General features: G+C 46.5%; 1 protein-coding gene across 1 annotated transcript; it reads left to right on the top strand.

The window, feature by feature from the left end:
* Positions 1–235: 235 nt before the first annotated feature.
* Positions 236–14,745, top strand: dyrk3 (dual specificity tyrosine phosphorylation regulated kinase 3). Its single transcript, XM_080785252.1, has 6 exons — positions 236–1,312; positions 3,469–3,581; positions 8,872–9,077; positions 9,442–9,766; positions 10,397–10,813; positions 11,413–14,745. The coding sequence occupies exons 1-6, from the start codon at positions 1,270–1,272 to the stop codon at positions 12,145–12,147; spliced, it is 1,839 nt and encodes a 612-aa protein (XP_080641378.1). The 5' UTR covers positions 236–1,269; the 3' UTR covers positions 12,148–14,745.
* The last annotated feature ends 1,526 nt before the right edge of the window (positions 14,746–16,271 follow it).

The following is a 16,271-nucleotide window of genomic DNA, read 5'->3' as shown; positions in this document are numbered from 1 at the left end:
GCCTACTGGGGGACACCCTTTCACTTGAGCCAAGATGGTAGCTTTTATTTTTTGTTTTTGAGTTGCGCGCGCTGCGCGAAAACAGCCAACCTACAAGCTCTCGGCGCGTCGCTTCGCCACGCCGTTGGCGGCTTGTAGATCGGATATTTTCGCCCCGCCCTGATGACGACGTTGTTCGAATCTCCACCCTCTGTTGTACACGGAGCAGCAGCAGCAGCTCAGCGAAGAAGACGCCCTTCCTTCCTTAGCAACAATACATTAGAGGAGCCGTTGAGATTGAGAACAGTACAGTCAGAACGGAACAGAACGCAACAGAAGACGGATTAATTCACTGACAGCACACTGTTTATTACACGGGCACGACGGCACTAACAATACGTCAGGTTGTTTTCCTCCGGACGGTTCTCGGCCGATGCTCGTGCGTGTGATTATGGCGTATCGCCCCGCGGAGACCTCGTCGTCGTGCAGCTAGCGAGCGGAGCGCCTTGCGCTTTTTTTTGGGAGGTCCAACAAGCTGTTCCTGTCCTCCTCCTCACTGTCCCACAGACTAGACGGCGGACACCTCCCTTGGTGGTCGGGGACATTAAGCCGTTATCAGACGGAGGCGCAGCCAGCCACTCGCCCTCCCCGAAGGACCAGGAGCCACATCAACAACGAGCGACAAGCTAGCTGTCCCCAATTAACCAGGACTAGAAGCAGCACCCGGGGATGGTTGTGTGGAGAGCCACTGCTCCCAGACCGAGACGACGGAGACCGGAGGCTAGGGGCGGCCGCACGCGGCGGAACACTCATATTTGGACTCCTCGAGCCCCGTTTTGACTTTTCTTTTATAAACATTGTGTTTACTGTTGACCGAGTTAGGCCAGCTGATGGAAACGACCCCCCAAAAACTTTTGTTTTTTTAGTTTTTCTTTTCTTTTTCTTTTTTTACAGACTACTGCAGCAGCAGCTGTTGCTATGGTGGCTAATGTGAGCTAGCCAGCCAGGTGGGGCGAACGTGTTTTTGTTTTCTGGAGAGTGGGGGTTAGAAGCATAGTAATATGCACCGAACGACGTGGCAAGAAAACAAACACGAAACGGGAGATAAAAGTCGATTTGAGAAGTGTCGTGGTGGTGTCGCTTTGCAGCAGCAGAGGTGTGAATGCTGCTAGCCAACTTGGCTAAGCTAGTTTAGTTTTTCCCCCCTTCTTTTCTACTACATTGTTTTGCTGTGGGGATTTTGTTCTGTTTTCACACTTCGGATGCTGGCATCACATTTAAACGGCAATCATGATGATAATAAGCAGAAAACCGGAGGGCCCAATTGCAACAGGTAAACTTTGAAGTGTTATTATGGCCATTGTTGTTACTTTGTTGGCTTTTTGTTGTTGACCAAGCTGTTGCTGCCTGGGCCTCGAATTGTTGATTACAGTTCTTTATTAACTACTGTGTGCTGATGACATAAGCATTAGCTGCAATGGCAACCAAGCCCCAAGGCGTTTTATTTCGCCCCAGGCAACTCTGACATTTACAGAAATATCTTGTGCAATGTAGTGGATTCTTATTAAACTGCGATGACTTGTGTTTTTTTGGTTGCTGTGCTGTCCGAGTTGAATGTCAGTTTCTTCCATGTCGTTCTGTGGAACAGATTTGTGGGATACACAACGTTGGAAAACATTTGGAACACAGACCAAACACTGTTCTGTCTGTACTGTAGTATATGCTAATCCGTTGCCCTGACTTTAGAATAGCCCTCACACGCTTAATCAGCTAGGGTTCACTACTAAGGATACAATCTACAATGTAATTAATTGATAACTAACTTTAGGCTAACTTAAAATTACAGTTGTCTTTTGTGTTGGGGTGTATCGTCACCAGTTTGGTTATAAGTAGAACTTCCCACAATGTCAAATAATTTGCCTTATGAAACTGCTGCAGGACTGGTTCTGTCTGAGGGGACATTCTGTTCAAGAATACTGGGAACAGGACGACAGGAAGCTCTCAACTCTCGGTGCTGCTCGATGCCCCCCCCTCCCCCGTCCTGTTTAATGACATGATCTGCTGTATGTTTGCATGAACCTTGTTCCTTTTACCCTCTGCTCTGCTGTCTCCCTATCAGGAGGATTCTGTTGGCTTGTGTGTGTAAGAGTGTGAGTGACAGGCAGCCAAACAATGTTTGGGGGACTAGATGAGTAGATGTTTTGGCTGTGTGTGTACACGGTACAGGTTTGGGGTCTGTTCTTGCCAACATTCTTGGCATGCTTGTTCAGAACGTGGAGTTAGATGATGTGCTGTGAGGGGAAACTGCTGAGCACCGAGTGAGTTTGCAGAGGGTTAATGGAGTTGTGTGCTCTGCTCGCTGAGCATTGAATGTGTGCCGAGCATTAATGTGCTTGTTTGCTTTGTGCAGGTCTAATGCCTCTGTATCCAGGCAGCAGGATTAGTCGCTCCTGTCTGTTGACAAGCGCAATAGCACTTGGGACCCAGGCTCTGACGCACCTGAACCTAGTTACAGCACTCTCTAGGGCCAGCCTACTATGTATGGCTAACCCCATAAGTATGGCTCTTCCCTATTTGGGCTTTTGGAACGAGCAAACCCAATCCTAACGGCTCAATGCATGGGCTAAGTTGCTCATTAGAAACTGTCTGTCGTTTATTGCTAATTTCCTACCGACCAGAACCAACATGTAGCAGATGTGCTAACTGATGGTTGAGATGAGCAGGTGGTGGACTGGCTTTGGCATTTGACTAACTCTGGGTTCCGCCCACTGTCATCAAATGCTCATTTCACCACCTGATTACTTTGTCATCCTGCATTATAGGGTTTTCGCTGACTGTCGCTGAGGTGCTTGCATGTGGCATTATTCAGTGGCATGCACCATCATCGTTCCATATAATGGGCTCTATTTCTGTCTGAACACACCTGGTGTGTGTCCAGGGCACAACGAGGCCTGAATGGACAGATGGGCAGACGGAAAGATGCCGTCGTCACTGGGGCATCTGTTACCCCCATTAGGCCAATAATACCACTTGCAGCGCTAGCTCTGTAGGACCCTAAGCCCCTGTCTAAGCTGGTCCAGTCATGTCTGCGACCTGGACCTTTGGCTGGTACTACATATCCTCTCATTGGGTTTTTGCAACCAGCTGATTTGGCCCACACTGTGGTAGTCTTTACGTCATTGGATTATGGGTATATAGGCGTATATAGATTTGGGCTAGCTTGCTTATGTTACCCCTGGAGAGAGATGGGATCACACCGAGCTACGTCGTTTGGTCTTCAGGGAGCTAAAATTGTAATCGATGTTGATTGATTGGAGAAATAATCAATTGGCCTCTGACTCAGAGTGCTTCTCTCTGCAAGGATTGTGTGTCCTTGAGAAATCAGTTGTCTAAAGCCGCCACTTGCAGTTGCATTCAGTACTTTTCTTCTATAGGTTTGACTGTCCATTTTCTCAGATTCTAACATGCACATCTGTTTGCTTCCCACAGCTCCTCGCCACGGGGATGGTCTGTATGACTCGTACATGAGAACAGACCACATCCTCAAAGAAGACGCGGATACAAACAGTCCGTCTGGCCTACCTCCCATGCCTAAACACACGGTGTGTACATGCACGGACACACACACACAATACACAGTTACACACACACATACAGTCCTTATATCCTGTACTGAAACATGTCGAATCTCCAGACATCCTGTTCCTAAGTGGGGTATTCTCTGCTCAAGGCCCCCAGTCCATTCTTTAGCCCCCCCCCCCCCCCCCCCCTGTCCTTAACTTCCTCAATCCCCAAGACACCACGTGTTTCATCTTCTCCTTGACTAAATCATTTGTCACGTCATTCATTAAGGTGTGAAATGTGCCGGCCAGAGGGTACGCTAGAATATTTGTGTTGCGTCAGAACCAGTGGAGCCACTGTCGAGTCTTGAGTGACCTCTGTGTCCACCGGAGAGAACACACACAAAGTATTCAACAAAAATGGCAAACCCTTGGAGATTTTATATTTAGTTTATTATAGTTCAGAAGTGCACAACTTCATACATCACGGAAGCTGTGAAGCTTGTGAATGAATAATGTCTTGCTCTAACAAATTATCTGACTGAAGACCTCATCATCACACAGCCCTTCATGACCTGTTGGCTCCGCCCCCATTCATGGTAATTGATGATAAAATCAATAGACCAGGAAGGAGTCACTGGAAATATGGATTTTGTAGTCTTTAATGAAATGATATACAGGCATGTTGACCGATTGCTAGGTACCTAGCGCTGTAGATGCCACTGGATTTTCAATATTATACCGTTGCACTCACAGTCTCACACAGTAGTGCAACATTGGGAAAAAAAAGCGTGTGCGTGCGTGCACACACGTTCTGCTATGCTCAAATATATATTTAAAATTAAATGTTTGTCAGAAATCAACCAACTTTCAGGCTGTAGTCGGCTTCTTCATGCAAGCCTCTTGTTGTGCTGCAGATAGCAAGCTGGTGTAAAGTAGGATTTGAGACCTAGCAGTTTGGATGGAGTTACTCGTTTGGACATCTGTTCAAACTAATTTTGGTGCATGTTTTCGAGATGTGCCTCCCCTCATGTTGCTCTTTTTTTCTTTCTTTTTTTTAAGACTGCTCAAAGAGTTATAATTGCTATCCACAATCTGGGACTGGGTTCCAAACTCTTGCCAGAATGCTGACTGAGTATATATTCTCTTTTCAGCTTTTCACCTTGCGTGCCTTGCATTTTTATTTGGATCTTAAACTCACTGAGTCACTATCAAATTAAAGCATATATGCAAATTATGCAGTGAGTTCAGTTTAAAGAAAATAATAGACCAAGTGACCAACAGAGCATTTGCATGTTCATTTTCACATGCAAATGTTTTATTTTATTGTTTTTAATAGATCAGCTTTGGCCCTTTTCATAATAGAAATGCATGTGCGCTGAACTCGGGACAGCAACACGTACACACACGTCACACACACACAACCTCACATGCCGCTGGTGCCAGCATGGAAAATGAGGGCCGGTCTCGTGCATTGTAAAGATTTATTGGGTTTGAAAATCTGACCCACAAACAAATTGCCACTCATCATTACCCACAATCCTCGTCCTCCTCATCTCGACCTGGCTAATGTAATCCTCCAGCAGTGTGGGCCATGCATAGAGCTTAGGCCTACTTTTCTATTCTAGTCCCATTCTTCTGCCTTCATGTTTACTCTCCCTCTCTGTATCGCTTTGTTTCTCTCTCTCTCGCTCTCTCTCGCTCTCTCTCTCTCTAGCTCGCTCACTCACTCACTCTCTCTCACTCTCTCACTCACCCACTCACTCACATGCCCTGTGCTGAACGTGACTGCCGGTAGCCCACTGGCCAGTCCTGTGTTTCTTTGTGTACATAGTACACACAGAATTGCCTTTTGCTCTTTGGCATTTATGTGAACTCTGTCATCACACCCGTGGTTTGTTTTTGAGAGAGGGGGCCACAAATGCACCATCATACTGTTCTGAAACGGTGTGTTTTTTGTGTAATGTATATACTTTGAGCCGAGGCCCACACATGCGAGGTGTATGTGTGTGTGTTTTGGTCGAGGGAGAAACGCGTGCTTAGGTGAGTCTCGTGACCATGGAGAGATTAGCGGTGTTTCCCCCACCATATGTTCAACGCTGTACATTTTCCACCTGGTGGAAATCCAACGCTGCTCTCTGAGCTTGCTCACTCGGTCACAGAATATATGTTCTATATGTGTTCTGTGGTAGGGGTAAGAAAGAGGCAAAGCAGGGGCCGCCCACTACATTTTGTAGAAATAACTTTTTCGGACTAATTAAACTTTTTCATAGATGCGTCATAGACTTGTTTGACAGCACTGTCATCAGTATGTTGGATTCATGATGATGTCTATTTTCAGACATTTAAGTTAGATTTAACCATAATCAAAACTTAGCAATCTTCACCTTTTACGCTGTTCTTGGTTTGCTTTTTTTCTCTTTGCTGAAAATGGCCCATCTACAAGCTCACAACGGGCATTGTGAACTTGTAGATCTGCTATTTTCACCTAATGTTCCCCTCAGGATAAGGCTGCTAAGGTTCAAATGGTTAATGTAAAAAACTAAATCACATTCGGGAAGCCCCTGTAGTATCTTTTAAGACCCCTTCATTTGATAGTGACTCAGAGTTTAAAATCCAAATAAAAATGCAAGGCACACAAGGTTGAGAGCTGAAAAGAGAATGTATACTGTTCTATGCCATAGAATCTATGGAATATATGTTATTGGTTACTATGTCAACTCAACCCCTGTCAGTGTCATTCAGCAGGACTCAGTACTCGGTATTGGAAATCCAGATTTACACCCCCCTCCCTCTTGTGTGCTGTTCTAATTACACCCCTGCTTAGCCAGTCAATATACGGCATCATTATACCTCCTCTTCTTGGAATCTCTGAGATTTTTCACTGTTTTTAAACCTCAGTTATTTATGAAGGGTAAACAGGTTACATCAATGCCATACCATTCTACACAGTACGACAGGCTCAACGTTTGCGTGGGACCTAGGGTCTGTAATGGGTCTTCTGTCATGTGTGCTAAGAGACTAAATGCTTGCATGAATGGAAATTTCGTCCCAAATGCCTCATCTATTTTAGGAACGTGTGTGTTTGTGTGTGTGTGTGTCTGTCATTGGATCAGATCAACACCTGCTTCAGGAGAATGTTTCCTTGTTGAGTTTTCTTTTATCAACTGACCTGGATTCTGCCCCTGACCTGCTTGGCAATGTTTTCTACGTCAAAACCGGAGTCAGAGGAGCTGCTATATCCACTCCTAGCAGTAGAGGCAAAAAACAATAGCAACTGCTTATGTATATTGTCTACGGCTACATTTTACTACTTCAGCTGCCACGACTGATTTCAGTCATTTGGCACGAGTATTGACTCACTGTGAGCTTGTATGTCAGCTATTTTAGGTTTTTGTGTTATTTGAAGATTCAAGAGCATTTTAGGTGGTCAAACTAGCAATAGAATACATGTTCAGTCTTCCAGAAACGCTGATATTTTGTAAAGGTTAAAGACTCTTACTTACTTTCTTCAACTGGTTGGCTGTATGGCTACCAAAACATCATAATTATTTGATAGTCTTTTATGAAACACAACGCTAGTGTGTGGGGGGCTCGACGATTAGGATTTGTGAGGCGTGAGATTTTATTTAGCTTAAATCCATGTATTTACTATTTTCAACCAAAACCACCTCACCACTTGAACAATGTGTTGATGCAAAGGATGGTTTCATGCTTCTGGTTCGTGTGTAACAGAAGCCGGAGTGTTATGGCGTCGTGTCGCATTAGCAAGCGACGCTGCTTCTGGAGCGCAAGAAGAGTATCATCTCAACTTTAATTACTGTCATTTCCCTTCTGCTCCATAATCATGCGGAGGGATCTTGCCTCTGGTGAGAGACAAAGAATGAATTCCTGGGTCGGGCAGAAACGGAGCTGTTTATTGGCAGGCCCTGGAGCAAGGCTGTAGTCGCGGTGTGTGTGTGTGTGAGAGATTTGTTGGCCTGCTCTCTCTTATGTCCAAGCTGGGGATGGCCCAGTTTAAACAGAACTGCAGCTCTTTCAGTCCAGACCTGGAGTTGGCTGGAATTTGGACAAAACAACTGGCTAGCAGATCAGATAGACAGCAAGCAGACAAGCATGGTTGTAGTGGGATACATACACTGGTGGTTGGGGGAGACACTGGTGTGTGTGTGTGTGTGTGTGTGTGCATATGAGTGCATTACGCCTGATTTATGCTTGGTGCACAGTGCACCGAAATAGCAGATCTATAGGCTCACAGCACGTTGCAGTGCGAGAAGAATATCAAGCCCTTTACTGTCAACCCTCAGGCCTCTCTCTCGTCAGCAGGAACAAGATCCTGTTCGTCTGGTTCAGCCACACCAGGCTTCAGCACTGCTGGTGGCTCATTAGTCAATAGTCGTCCTGACTCTTGAGAGCAACAGCTGTTAACTAAGGTGTACATGACTGTACAGGGTGTGAAATGAATGCCAGCCACAGGCTGCCAGAACCTGGTTAATTATGTCTACCAGTAAACTGCTTTTATCTGTGTTGTGTGGTATTCCAAGCATCCTAGCCTGTGTTGGAAAAACAGTGAGGGCTGGTTGGTTGGATCTTTTGGGGGATATAGTTGCCACCCTAGCTTGTGAGCCAGAAAGTTGGTTTCCTGCCCTCCCCGTGTTTACATGACGGACGGCATCAGCTGCAGTAGCTAGCCTGCCGTACAAACGGCTTTAGAGTTCTCCAAATCCTGCCCTGGTTCTTCTTTCAGCTTAAGTGATCAATCTGCTCTAACCACTCAACTGCTATCGATCACCGTTGCTGGGACACTCCAATAGTTTCGTCCCGGGCCCTGGTTGTCGAGGGTGAAAGCCAGCTAATGCAACTTGTCTGTTTTCTGTGTCAAACATTTACATGGCTGTCATTACTCATCATCTCCGTTTCTGCAAAATGGCATGATTATGGCATGTTGACTCTGTAGTTTTATGGCACCATGGATTTTATTTCATGTAACTCAGACCCACAGGAAAGTGTTTTTTCCCAGGCTTTTTAAGTGTGTGGTGTTCTGCACAGTGTTTCAGTGTGGCATGTAGCCTGACCTGGAACTGCCAGAGACAGACACACACAACACACACACACACACGGTGGTCCCCTCTCTCCGTTCCATTGACACAGTGGTCCTCTCCACGCTCTATCGAACACATTCACACCAACACAATGAATTAACATGTTTTCTCTCTGCAAATGAACTACAGTCAATAATTACACCCAATCATAGCTCCTGCACAAGTTTGAGGCCAGAGTGTATATGAACTGTAACATGTCTATCTCTCTCTCCTCTCCTTCTGTCACGCAGGTGGTGAGTAACAAGGGCGTCATGCGGGATCAGGTGGCGGTGCGCGGTGGTCAGCTGAAGGTCAAGTACCTATATGAAGACTCCACTTACAACCGCAAGGTCAATGCTGTTACCACGGCAACTGCCCAGAACGGGACCACCGGCCAGGCGCCGGGAAAACCCACCCCTGTGTCCACTAGCCTGTCCAAGGAGCGCAGTGTAGACAGGTGAGGAGAGAAACCATACCACTAGCCGTTTTCCAGCTACATGTTTGGCAATACGGCAATCATGGGTCTAGGTACTTAACCGTGATAGAAGGCCAAATATTGTCTTATCTTTATTGGTTGCTTCTGTGCTAGGTGAGCGAGAAAGTAGAGATTCCGTTCAAAAATCACACTTTTAGCACATGAACAAACGCAAAGCTATCTCTCGCTCACATCGATTTTACCATCCACAGGTAGCTAGCTACAGTATACAACACAAGGCTCTACCAAAGTTCAACATTGCATAATATATGTATAATCAATGCAAACGCAAGAATATCCCTTTATAACCGTATAACCCTACTTTTTGTTTTGTTGCCTGCTGCAGCACGGGCTCCAGTAAGGGCTCCAGCGACTCGTCTGGCACCCCGGGGACTGGGAGCGGAGGCAACAGCAGCTCCGGTACGTCGGCGAGCGCCAAGCTGTGCGGCCCCCTGACCCCTGAGCAGGCTCTGAGGCAGTACCGCTCCCAGATGACCACCCTGGAGCAGACGGAGGTCCACAGCTTCGCAGAGATCTACTTCCTGGGACCCAACGCCAAGAAGAGGCCCGCCGTGGCCGGCGGAAACAACAACTGTGGCTACGATGACGAGCAGGGAGGCTACATCCACGTCCCACACGATCACCTGGCTTACCGCTATGAGTTCCTCAAGGTATGGACATAAAACACACACGATCACCTGGCTTACCACTATGAATTCCTCAAGGTACGGACATAACACACACGATCCCCTGGCTTACTGCTATGAATTCCTCAAGGTACGGACATAACGCATTTTTCAGTTTCCAGTACAGCTGGAGTCAGTGGTTCTGACCTAGCTTTGTATTTCATAGATTCCCAATTTGGTAAGGCATTGGGCCATGGAACCCCATCTTGAGAGTGTGCAAATGGACCAACCATCAGAGTTACAGACCTGTAAAGGGTCCATCTGGTTCCTAACATTAAGACCCACTCACCTCCAAATGTTTTCTCATTTTCCCCTCCCCATGGTTTGGTCTTGTCACGTAGTGGGTTTGGTGTGCGTATATTCTTGGATTACGCACATTCTGGAGTATTAAACATGCATAATTCATAGGATATGGAATACTAAATGAGGGAGAAGGAAAATCTCCTTCAGTGAATTTCTTTTTCTGAGGAATAAACCTACCATACAGGTTTTCTCTGTATTGAGTGTTTTTTGGGGGGTGGACCACAATGGAAACGAGTTTCGGCTTGTTGTTCTCGTATTCGAATGCCAATAACACCTTTCTCTCTCTCTCTCTCTCTCTCCGTGCCTTTCCAGGTGATCGGTAAGGGCAGCTTCGGTCAGGTGGCCAAGGTGTACGACCACAAGCTGCAGCAGCACCTGGCCCTGAAGATGGTGCGCAACGAGAAGCGCTTCCACCGGCAGGCACAGGAGGAGATCCGCATCTTAGAGCACCTGCGCAAGCAGGACCGCAACGGCACCATGAACGTGGTGCACATGCTGGAGAACTTCACGTTCCGCAACCACATATGCATGACATTCGAGCTGCTGAGCATGAACCTGTACGAGCTCATCAAGCGCAACAAGTTCCAGGGCTTCAGCCTGCCGCTGGTGAGGAAGTTTGCCCACTCCATCCTGCAGTGTCTGGAGGCGCTGAGCAGACACCGGATCATCCACTGTGACCTCAAGCCCGAGAACATCCTGCTCAAGCAGCAGGGACGCAGCGGCATCAAGGTAAGACGATGATGTGATCGGGAGATTTACACATCGTCGCTGTCGGGCAGAAACATCTTATATTCTCCATATGCTAACTTTCTGTGTTTTATCACGCTACAGCGTCACACAAAAGTATCAAAAGCAGCAAATCCACAAGCATGAAATGGGGTGCGAAGCGACGCGTTTTGAGCTTGTCGATCTGCTACGTTTGAATTTGAATCCTGAAATGTAACAGTTTTTCAACATATTATGTTTCCACCCGACGGATGAAATGAAGGTGCATTAAAGGTCCAAGTGAATGGCAGAGTCCACACCACAACTAAGACGCAAACAACAGTGGTTGAATGATGTCGTTCTGGTCACTTTAAAAAATAATTTTAATGAACGATAGAAACACTGACAATCTAAATTCAGCCGAATTTACAGAATGTCGAGTTGAACACAGTTGATCACTCGCATTCGACAATGTTTACAGACCGTTATTGTTCATCAGTGGATGCTTGCGTCATTATCGTTGTCTTTTTTTTTTGTGCTATTATGTACAAGCCTTAACTACACCATATAGCATATACCCATGATAACCGCTGTTTTCCATTCTGGCCATTTTCTCTTACCAGGTGATCGATTTCGGCTCCAGCTGTTTTGAACACCAGCGGGTCTACACCTACATCCAGTCTCGTTTCTACCGTGCCCCCGAGGTGATCCTGGGCTCGCGCTACGGCCTGCCCATCGACATGTGGAGCTTTGGCTGCATCCTGGCCGAGCTGCTGACGGGCTATCCCATGTTCCCCGGCGAGGATGAGGGCGACCAGCTGGCCTGTGTCATGGAGCTGCTGGGCATGCCTCCACAGAAGGTCCTGGAGCAGGCCAAGCGGGCAAAGAACTTCATCAACTCGAAGGGCCACCCGCGCTACTGTGGCGCCAACACGCTGCCCACGGGGGCCACCGTGCTCACGGGGTCCCGCTCCCGCCGAGGCAAGATGAGGGGTCCCCCGGGGAGCAAGGAGTGGAGCGCTGCGCTCAAGGGCTGTGAGGACCCCACATTTACTGACTTCATAAAGAAGTGTCTGGACTGGGATCCCTCGACGCGCCTCACGCCCAGCCAAGCGCTCAGGCACCCCTGGTTGTACCGCCGCCTGCCCAAACCCCTGCCCGGGGCAGACAAGAGCCCGGGGGCCCCGACGGTGAAGCGGCTGCCCGAGCACCACAGCACCTCCTTCCCATCCATCTTGGCTAAAGGAGGGCCCTCCCTGGGCGCCACTACAGCCACAAACAAACTGAGGAGCAACATGATGGGAGACTCAGGGGAGACTATACCTCTCCGCACGGTCCTGCCAAAACTGGTCTCCTAGAAACTGAGAAAGAGAGAGAGAGATTTTATACCTCCTCTCTCCCTGCCACTTCATCCCCCTCTCCACTCCTCAGGAGGGGTAGGAGAACGGCCGACCGGGGCAGAGTTTAGGTTTTAATCTCCTTTTGGTTGTTCTTTTATTTGTTTTATACGAGGCGGTGTCGACACCTCCAGTTGTGATTTTTAATATTAGCCGACGTCAGAGAGGAGACGGAACAATGATGATACAAACGTTTTTTTTGTTTGTTTTTTTACAGCAGTTTCCTCGAGTGGCTGTGTGATTTTTCTCTCTGACAGCCTTTGATAAGGTTTGATTTTAGACTTTATAAGAAAAGAAAGAAAATGAGTGGACAGCTCTGTACATGAGTGGATGTTTTATGTGAATGTTCTATCTGTGTGTGTGTGAGAGCGTGTGTGCGCGTGTTCTCATGTGAGCGTCTATGGGTTGCACACACTCGGAGCACATCTGCACTGACACTTGCCTCACCCATCATGTTACACTAATGTTATCCCACTGCCCTGCTTACAGTGGCAATTTAATTCATTTTGTCAGAAACTTGAAAAAAGGGCTACAAAAAAAGCTGATCGGGTAGCAAAATTAATATTGATCATCCCTTGATTTCATAGTCAATCATGCTGTAGTTTTAGGCCCTGAACACACACAGACACAAATGGCAATCACCACGCCATCCTTAAAGCAATGCGTTGAGTTGGCACGGTTGGATGATTAGGAAGTAATCGTGAATCCTACCCCTCGCCTTAAAAAAAGAAAATTGATCCCTGGTGCCTGGTGCATGCCTGCTCCAGAATATGGCATTGGATGTGTGTGTGTGTGTGTGTGTGTGTGTGTGTGTTTCTAGTATGTGACACTAGTGTGCGAGTCATAGAGAAGGTGTGGGACTCTATTTCAGTCTGAAGGGAGTGTGAAGGGAGGGGGTGGGAGGACTCACTCCACTCTTAACCTTTTCACGCAGGTGTGTGACTGTGATTACTCGCTGTACTTTTCAAGGTAGTTACTTTGCATGAAGCTTGTGTAGGACTGGCTGGGATAGACACGCACACTCACACACACGTATAGATTCACACGGTATATTATGCGCGCACACACACACACACACACACACACTTGTAGGCTGATTTAACCAGGAAAGTTGTTGGAAAGTGAGAAGTGGAAAAAAATATATATAATTTATGCGCGCCCCCTCCCCCCCAGCAACAGTTCTAAACTAAAAGCCATTGGGAGGATAAGTGCAAGAAGTAGTGCTGGAAGGTTTGTGGCGTGTGATATTTCTGAAGGGCATTTGGCAGTATATATTAAGCCAGGAGGAGGATTGGGGGAAGGAGTTATGGGAGCAGGCAGGAGCCGGCCGCTGGTGTCACAGAACGTTGGTTGCTTTTTTTTTAAATTGATGGTACAGAGGAGAAGAAAGAGGTCTTTCTCAGGGAGACTTACTTGACACATCCCTTATAATCTGCTCTCTTGGACTGCGAAGGAGCATGCATGCAGTTCTGCCCTTTGAGAGGAACAGAGAGAGAGAGAAAGCATATACATATCATCACCGCTGTCGGGTGGAAACCTTGTATGTCCAAATTTGTTACGTTTTTTTTTAGGATTTCAAATTCAAAAGTAGCGACCAGTTCGAAACGTGTCGTTTCGAACCAGACACTGCAGGATGGAGTGGGCAAACTTCCTGATGCTTCTGTGTGACACTCTAGTCTGATCACGTAGGGCATTCATTTTACGTAAAGTCGTAAACAAACAGTTTAAATTAGTAGACGATAGGTTTCTGCCCGACAATGCTATACAGTATGCGTGTGGAGGGTCTGCTGACTGCATCCTGACCCAGATTCTCTCCTCCTCACCGCCATCCCACTTTGTGCTTTCTCTCTCACGTTTTCCTCGCCTAATTCATGCGCCGTTGTCACACGACCGTGTCGAATGCCGGAAACAGCCGATGTACAATCTCACAGTTGTGAGCTTGGTACATTATGTTTAATCACGGCGACATCGTGGTATGGCTAAAGTATGAATCGGGCTTCGAAGGGCAGGGAATGTCTTTAACTTATATATACATTGTGAATTATGGTGCTGTCCAAAAAACCCCACAAATGTACACACACACACGAAACACTCACTATAGGAGGTGCATGTCGTACGGACCAGACCACTCAAAGAGTTCAGGGTAAAACCTCATGCAACCCCCCTCTCTCTCTCTCTCTCTCCGTCTATTTCTCCTGTTCTCTCAGTGAAGCTGTCAGGGATTTCTACTCTTCTTGACCCCTTTTTTATTTTATTTTATTTTAATAGAAGTGATTTCACTGTTTTTGCTCTGGAAGTTGAGATGATGATGTATACTCAGATGCGAAACAGAAAAAAAGAAAAGAAAAAAAAGAAGATAATCCAGTTGTATACCGTCATGTTGTATTAGTGGTGTGTGTGAAGTTAGGAGGGAGGGTTGTTTGATGTTCCAGCATGAGAATTACAAACTGTTCTACAGACTAAAGTGACTATGAGAAGAGAAACTGTACATTAACCAAACGAACTTGTGATAGTTTCTTTTTTCTAAAGAAAAATAAAAAGACAAATTTTAACTTGACATTTTCGGTTTCCCGAGTCATTTCTGGTACACCATGCTGATGACTGTCTTGTGGCATGGGGGTAGTGGGTGATTCTTTAGCAAAAGGCTGTATTTTTTGGTCCGTGGGATGAAATGGCTTTTACAGCTGGTTGAATTGCTCCGATGAGCACATGGGGTGGAGCTGTTTTTTGAGTAGTTTAGCCAAAAGATGACTTTATTTTCCATCGATTACACACCCCATGAAGCCATGAATTCTTGGAGATTGTTTTGTTTTGTTGCATTACTACGACCAACATTTGTTGACCGTTGGACTCTATCCAGAAGGAGTCCTAGTGTCTTACTGAGCACTGCCAGGTCATTTAATTATTGGCTTGCGAATGCGACAAAAACTAAAATCATTTTTTTGTCTTCTATGACTAGACAAACTGGGTGAATTGAGGGTCCAACTGAAGACTCATTTCCAGACACCATCTCTACCCACTCGGGTATTTTCCTGTTTCTGGCAAAGCACAGGGCTAAAGAGCTTCTATTGTTCTTTGTTTGATCTTTTATTTTCTGGCCTTGCCCTGTGGCCGGAGACTCAAATGCCTGCCGTTGAAACTGAGTCGGGCCCAACCACATTCAGAGCAGAAGTATAAAGGGATAGCCGCTCTTGAAAACACTATTCAGAAATGAGTCACGACTGGAGGCGGAAGAGAACTTCCTCAGACTCCCAGCTGATTTTGATGATCAGATGGGTGCTCTACCACTCGTGACTGGTCTAGTCCCTTGGCGTCGTCATGATTACTAAGGGATCCGCTTTCCATCACATTTGCCCAATACGCCATCATAAACATTTAATGACCTGCGCCCGGTCTCCCATACACTGGGCAATGTTTGTTTTCTAGTGCATAATTGTTATACTTCTTGTGTTTAAAATGCAATCAAGTGTGTCCCTGAGATTTAATGCCTAATGTAGTGCATGTGCGTTTGGTTAGGCAGTTTTATCTTGTTTTCCACTAACAAATTATGCATGCTTTCCCACCTCTCCTGTCTTCTCATAAGTCGCCTCTGTTACGCTGTCTTCTCCAAGCTGCCTTCCTGGTCTGATGGCTGTCTGTTCGCAAACAGACCTCTGACTGGAGATGAGAGTGGGTGGAAGGAGATGGCATGGACAGTTCTGATGACAGTAGACTGACGAACATGTGGTGACTCATGGAACACACAGAAGGCCCATGCCCTGAGGGGAGGAATTTACAGACACACTTCTAAACCGGTTAGGTGGCGTCATTTGGCAGAAGCGAGTTTCACTTACCCTACTTCAGGTATTCTCAATCCACCTGGTATACAGAGGATGATAAAGATGTGATTGTGCAATGAGAACATGTCAGCTAAACCTGAGGCACATTTTGTTCTTTGAAAGGTTTGTCTTATGTAATGGTCCTGTTGAGCTTCCACATGAAAAGACCGAACAAGAAAGCAATAGACTTAAGCTGGTATGTAAAGGAGAAAATTAAGCTATTGTCATTAAGTGGAAGCTACACCCACATCCACTTATCCTAGGTTT

Source organism: Protomyctophum bolini, assembly GCF_963924005.1.
Source record: "Protomyctophum bolini genome assembly, chromosome: 2".
Taxonomy (NCBI): domain Eukaryota; kingdom Metazoa; phylum Chordata; class Actinopteri; order Myctophiformes; family Myctophidae; genus Protomyctophum; species Protomyctophum bolini.
Note: the sequence above shows the minus strand (reverse complement) of the source record. Positions and strands in the feature narration are given on the sequence as shown.